This window comes from Artemia sp. Qi Xiang Cuo, chromosome 16 (genome assembly GCF_049724085.1).
Source record: "Artemia sp. Qi Xiang Cuo chromosome 16, ASM4972408v1, whole genome shotgun sequence".
NCBI lineage: Eukaryota > Metazoa > Arthropoda > Branchiopoda > Anostraca > Artemiidae > Artemia > Artemia sp. Qi Xiang Cuo.
This window is the reverse complement of record NC_142809.1, coordinates 846,143-853,446: the sequence shown is the minus strand read 5'-3', so window position 1 is coordinate 853,446 and position 7,304 is coordinate 846,143. Positions and strand designations below refer to the sequence as shown.

The 7,304-nt window shown below is 39.1% G+C and overlaps 1 protein-coding gene across 1 annotated transcript; it reads right to left on the bottom strand.

The window, feature by feature from the left end:
- Nucleotides 1–5,679: 5,679 nt before the first annotated feature.
- Nucleotides 5,680–6,864, bottom strand: LOC148942459 (ATP-dependent DNA helicase PIF1-like). The gene has a single exon (XM_089102712.1). It carries the CDS (start codon nt 6,862–6,864, stop codon nt 5,680–5,682), a length of 1,185 nt encoding a protein of 394 aa, XP_088958838.1.
- Between the last annotated feature and the right edge of the window lie 440 nt (nt 6,865–7,304).

Genomic DNA, 7,304 nt, shown 5'->3' with positions numbered 1-7,304 from the left:
ATATTTGTTTCAATCCTCTAATGGAGACTAGCCAAAAAGTCTCTGAAGTATTCCAGTCCAGGCATAACTAAATTTTGTTAAGACGCAAGGTTGCTCGAAAATAAGCAAATAAATTTTTTGTCATTTAAATCCGAGCAGTTTTCGTAAAAGTTCGTTTGCTTCGTTCAAACTTAGGACTCAAGTATATAATGAATCAGCAACGCTTTTTGAAGAAATAATAGATGGCATTTGATATTCTCAAGAGCTCTTGATTTAAATCGTTAAAAACAACGGAAGTCCCTTATACGAATTTATCATACAATTTTACTGATTTTCATGTAATTTCAAGACATTAAACCATTCAACTCCAACACTTTTTGTTCAATAAATCCCTTTATGACACAATGAAACCCCGCCATTACCTCCTTCAAATAAAATATGGTCATTTCATTGGCATAAACAGATAATCAGAGCTAATGCAGTAACTTCTAAATAGAGTGTTAGCCTGTATAAATAGTGTAAACTAAAATAATTATTAATTGGGTATAATTGAATCATACATAGTCATCTTTAATCAAAACGTGTGCAAATTTTCAGTCATATCGAATTATGGCAAATCGAGGAAATGTTGGTTAAAAGACTTGAGCTTTGACTTAATGGGTGAGGCTGTATAAAAGCGTTTTAAGTTCCAGTCAAATATTCCGTAAATATTATTATTTATGGGATTTATCGATCGAGTGGCATCGGGTAATACTCTGAATGGCATAAAAAAAACCTGCGTGTTATGCTTTCAGGCCGTCATTTCGGGATTAATATAGGAGGCTTTTGCTTGGAAAATCTCAATATATTGAGATTTAAATATATTATATTAAGATTTTGGAGTTTCATCTAGGGAGGACCACTCAAATCATATTTTCAGGGAATGAATCACAGGTTCTTTAAATTACAAACAAACGTGGAGAGCCAATCTGTTTGATTGGAGGCATTAAATTTGCCCATAGCCCACCCGATACCCTGTTTACATCACCACTGTCTCCTAGCCACTTCTAAACTCCGTGCACCTTCCATAAAAGTACTAGGATCAGCTTGAAAATTGGTAACTAGTTAGATATGATTAAGGAAGCATATGGCTATTAAAAATGATTATAATTGGCTTTACCATCGAGATAAGAACATTGACTTTTCACTAATTTTGTTCTGAAATATGTATCTGTTGCCTACATAAGAAGTTTTTCGATATAAGGGAAAGAGCTTGATTAAACCACACACGAGCAGAAATAAATTCAAATAATATTTCAAGTCAAACTTAAAACAAGAAATACTACCACAAACAGGAGTAGGGCTAACGCCCCTGTGCCTGCAAACAAATGAATCTGAATTGAAAGTTGAATATAGTGATATTCAATCCTGCAAGTCTAAATAATTTTGTATTTTTTTAATTTAAAAGAGATAACATTCAAAATGTACTTTGTTTTCATTAAAGTGAAAGTTACGTTCAGGTCTTTAAAGGACACAAGAACCGTACTCCTTTTGTAGTAGCTTGTACTCGTTTAAACTTTGTCTTGGCTATTTATTGTAATTTCTGATAATTTGAGTTTCATTTAGTTATTGATAGTTATTTATGGTCATTTTACGCTTGCAAGATTGTTTTACTTAACACTGCTTGGCTTTGGTTTAATGTGCGGTAGCTCTTTACTTTTATTTGAAAAAAAGTTTTTTTTGGCAAAAGTAATTTAATTAATCTCTGTTCGTGTGTCATTGACACGGTCTTTTTTATTGGTTCATAAAAGAATGTTTTTAAATCTTTTCGGTTTTCTTCCATGGGAATCAAGAATCGAGATTTGGCTTAATTTTTATATGCTAGATAAATTTTAACAATAGTTTTACTACAGTTTTTGGATTAAGGAGAATAATGTTCAAATAAATGGGCTACAAAATCTACATAACTTTCTGGGTTCTATTGGACTGACTGAATTCTGATCCCCATCATGGTAAAGGCGAATATTAATCAACAAGTCTACACTAAATCCTCTTCACTTTTACTGAAATATCGCAGGTACGCCCTTTAGACAACAGTGAATGCCCATAGTTTCTTTTGATTTAGTTCAAGAATCCCAGCAACAGTCCCTTAAACTCACAGCGTAATAACCTTAGCTTTTCCTGAGATATTGCATATCCATCCTTTTGACAACATGGATACACATAATGCCTTTGAATTTAGATTTACATCGCCCTCGACTTCTAATTAAAATTTTAACTTAAAACGATATTGCGTTCATGGGATATTGCATCTATGTTAATTTGACAACCAGGACGGACTTAAAGTCTTTTGATTTAATTCAGTTGTAGTAGAGATAGTCATAGTTACAGTAGCAGTAGTTACAATTAGTCCCAGTTGCAGTTGAAAGTAGTCGCATTTGCATTTAGTCACAGTTCAAAGTAGTTGCAGTCACAAATATTTGCAGTCGCAGTCACAAGTATTTGCAGTCACGGTTACAGTGACAAATAGTCATAGTCACTAGTAGATGCCGTTACAGTCGTAAGTACCTGAAGATGAAAGTAGTTATTGCAGTCACATGTAGTCGCAGTTGCAGTTCTGAGTAGTCGCAGCCGCAATTAGTCATAGTCACAAGAAGCCACGATTGTAAATAGTCACAGTTGCCGTCATAAGTAGTCGTAGCACAGTAGCAGTAGGGGCATAAATAGAAATAGTTGTAGTCGCAATAGTAGCTGTTGTAGTAGCCGAGATTTCCAAATTTAATATCCTTAACTGGCTCTGACATATTGCTGATTCACTCTTTTGACAACCTACTTGCATGTATTGTGACTGGTCGTAGTTCAATAGTAGCTGTAGTAGTAGTAGCAGTAATTGTAGCAACAGTAGAAGTAGTAACCTTAAAAGTTTTAGATTTTTACCAGCTTTTACTAAAGGTTTAGCTGGGATTGTGGCTAATAAGCTGTTTTGAGAACCCTAATGCACATATTGCGTTTTGATTTAGATCCTCTATATATTCCCTGAAATTTGACCTTAATAGTAATTATTTGAAAAAAAAACTACGTTTTCTAAAGAGTTAAAGAGGCTGAGTTACAAGGTTGAACCTTAAAACATACAGGGATTAGGAGGCACAGTTGGGGGGCTGCCGCCCCCCAAACCCCCCGCTTTCGCAGCCTTTAAATAAAAAAAAAAGTTTTTTAAACTGGAATTAAGGAGCGACATTAAAACTTAAAACAAACAGAAATTATTCCTTATATGAAAGGGGCTGTGCCCTCCTCAACGCCTCGCTCTTTACGCTAAAGTTTGACTTTCTCACAACTCTTTTTTTTAACAATAAAAACTTTAGCGTAAAGAGCGAGGCGTTGAGGAGGGCACAGCCCCTTTCATATACGGAATAATTTCTGTTTGTTTTAAGATTTAATGTCGCTCCTTACTTTCAGTTTAAAACTTTTTTTTATTTAAAGGCTGCGAAAGCGGGGGGTTTGGGGGCGGCAGCCCCCAACTGTGCCTCCTAATCCCTGTACGTTTTAAGGTACAGGGTACTCAGCCTCTTTAACTCTTTAGAAAACGTAGTTTTTTTCAAATAATTTCTGACATTTTTGTACAGTTTATTACTTATTATTGCTCGACTAACTGTTAGCTGATCGTTTCAGGAGTTAAAGTTGGGGGGCTGCCGCCCCCCAACCCCCCGCTCTTGAACATTCTTGTGTTAAGGCTTTTAATTCCTGAATACTCAAATCACGTCGTACAGGGTGCCTCCTAATCCCTGTACGTTTTAAGGTTCGAACTTGTGACTCAGCCTCTTTAACAGCCCCCCAACAGTGCCTCCTAATCCCTGTACGTTTTAAGGGTCGACTTTGTAACTCAGCCTCTTTAACTCTTTAGAAAACGTAGTTTTTTTCAAATAATTTATGCATGAAGAGAAGACTTCCAAAACGTGGTGCACAATCAGTTTCAAGTGCAACACGCAAGATGTCCCTTATCTGGGTGTGTCTTACCAATCTGTAAAACTAGGAAAGGAATATGGAAACAGTGATCTTAGCCGGCTTGCATTTACGATTATATTTAGCGTAATTGCAACCCGTTGCCACTTCCCCGCCACGTTGAGGCGCCACTGTTTGTACTCTGTTGTGTGTTTGGACCGTTTTTTGGCTAACTGCTCTTTCTAGGTTGAGTCTGGTTTTTAAATATGGAATATATGACCGACGACAGACAACAGAATACGGGGAAGAAATGGTAGTCTCCCTGCCTAACCGCGGCAGATCATGGACGATTGTTTTTGTTGTCTTTAGAAAAACAAATGTGGGCAATTGTTTTCAGAAAAACAGATTGTTTTACAAGTTTGTTGCTTTTGGAGACCAATAGAGCCTTAAACGAGACTAAAAGTGACGTTAATTACTGAAATATAATTTTTTGAGCACCATGAATGATATACCTGAAAAGTGTATTTCCGAAGCATTTTCAATTACTCAATCTTCAGAGTCGTTGCAATTAAACCAATCACCTTACTCGTATATGTGGGACACCTATCAGTGGGCGTGATTTCCAAATCAGGCGCCGGAATTTATATTAACCGCGAATGCACGATAATGTATTTACGACATTGTACCGAGGTTGTAGATGTTGTCATGCGTGAGGCCCACGTCTTCTGTTCGATGCAGAATAATTTTTTCCGGATCAAAGTCAACAACGCGGCGCGTGATCTTGTGTCTGAGTTTTCGCCTGTCCAAATTTAGAGCTAAAAATTCGGGAGTTTGAGTGAAAAATGTTCTCAGTTTGGTGATATGACCGTTGGGACTTGTTTCACCCAGCTATTCTGGGATTAGAACCGAATGGAAAGATATATCATTGTTGTCAATAACTTCGTTGATTGCGAGCTCGTTTGGATTGAGTACACCTGGGATTAGGAAGGGACAGTCGGGAGTGCCTTCGAGATGTACTGAGGTTCTAGACCAGTGACATGTGGTACATACACTGAATCGATGGATTTTGTATTGGTAGAGACATTGCAAGGCACTCGCGTCATTGGATCGATTTTCTGCATCAAGCTGTTGGAATAGATGAAACCAAAATTCGCACAATGATTGTTGATCTCTGCTTTGGTAGTTGTAGGGCGGCTGTAGGAGTCCAGGAACAGCGTTTATTGTTTCGTACGTTCTCAGTGAACTGGGTGCCAAGAGTTTCAGTTCTTCTGCAAGGGGACTATGCATTAAATAGAATACGTCCAAAGGATTGTGTTGTATGGCAAAAAGGCACTGCATTGCTGCATTTGCATAACACGCTGAGCCGTCTGTGTTTATGAGGCCTCGTCGACCTGGGCCTATTGCCACTGCGATATTCTTGATTGACAGCTGTTTCAATACGTGTTTTTTGGGGGGGGTATCAAGCTTTTGACTTTTTCAGTGTTTAGTCTCTTGGTGTTGGCTTTTTTCTTACTGTCAGCGTTTGTGGGTTCCGCTTTCACACCGGAAGCTGAGCCAGACCTTCAATTATTTTTGGGTGCAGATGATTTGGACTTTTTAGGCGTTTTATCTTTGCCAATAGTTGTGGTCGGATCCCATTTTAATGGTTGCTTTTTTGCCTCGGGAACTTTGGGAACTTTGAAGGGTTCAACAATTGTGAATTGAGGAAGATGGGGACGGTATTTTTGTCGAAGTCTATTGTACTCGACTAGAGCTTCTGTGTCTGCACAAATTTTGGTTTTGTCAAGATCGATCAGGTGAAGACCTTCGCTCATTGTGACTCGCGAGAGCTACATAGATCATGCCTGGTCCAAAGCAGCGATCGCCTGCGTCAACTAGTGCAGTTCGGAGACTTAGCCCTTGGGATTTGTGGATGGTGATGGCGTAGGCCAGATTGAGAGGAGATTGTTGACTAGTGTAGTACACTTCTACCAGTGCTTTAAATCTAAATATTTTGTGATCAATCTCTACTATTCTGTCTTGACCATCAAATTGCGCTTGAACGCAGACAGCCATATTGGCTGCTGACATCTTGAAACCTTTGACATACCCCATGGAGTAATTGACAAGACCTTGTTTTACGTTTAAATTTCTTTGTAGTATGACGCAGACGCCAAGAGCCAGTCTGAGGTGAGAAATAGAGCCAGCCGTACGTTTGCTGTCGTTTTCAAAGTTCTTTACGTTTTCAGCTGCCTCTGATTCAATGCGCTTGTCACGGAGGACGGTAGATAGTCGATCGATGGCAGTAAAGGTAGCAATATTGTCGGAAGTTTTGGTAAGAAGCGTTTCATTCACTAATCTACAGTCTACGTTGCGGGGCATTAAAATGACTGGAGTTTTTCCCAATGCTGATAGTTCTATGTACTTGTCGGCAATCTCCTCGTTTGTTGCTCTTCGATTCGATGCGATTTTGCGCTGCTGTAACTGTAAATAATTGTCATCTGTGCAAATTCCTATGCGAATGTTGGCCAGAAGATCGGCATAGTGTGTGTTTGTGTCCGTTTTTTGACGCATGTTAATTGTTAGCTCATCGTAATCAAAGTGGCCCCACAGATCAAATGTTCCCATTGAGCCAATACGGTTCTTTATTTCCATTCGGGTTAGCTGCTTAAACGGTGGATTAGCAGAGACTGGCCTGAGCTGTAAAAAGTCTCCAAAGACTAGCATGTTTGCGTTTCCCATTACAGAATTTATGCTTATGATCTCCGTAAGTCTGAGATGAATGTACATGAAGGTAAGGGCGGAAACCATACTTATTTCATCGATGATGAAGAGACGCGTTCTTTGTAGAGTTGCCCTGAGGGTAAGCAGCTGCTCTGTGTGGAGTTCTGAGTACTTGGCGGTCCCTGCTTGATCAACCGGCAAACTAAAGCACCTGTGTATTATTTCTCCTTTGATGCTATGGGCTGAAAGTCCTGTGGGTGCCATCACAATGACAGGGCATGCATCCTTGCTGAAATAGCGGCAGATAATATTGCGAATTACTTTGATTACAACTGATTTGCCTGTTCCGCCGAACCCGGACACAAGCATACGGAGTGGTGGCGTTTTAGAGTTGGATTTTAATGTACTCGTGACTTTGTCAACAACACGTTTTGGTCGATATTCAGAGACGAATAGTCCTTTGCTACTTGTTGTTCCGTGTTTGCATCGAGCAGCTTTCTATTTGCATTTATAAGGTCTTCCATTGCGTCTGCTGCTCTATCTATGGCGGCGCCTTGCATTGCATTCTGTGGGTCATCCATATTCTGTTCTCGTGCTTTTTCTACCTCTTTCTCTTGGAGTTCTTTAGGTCGTTCTCGTACTTTTCTTTCAAACTCTTCTTCTTCCTTTGCTTTCGCTACTGAACGTTCGTGATACGCGACCAT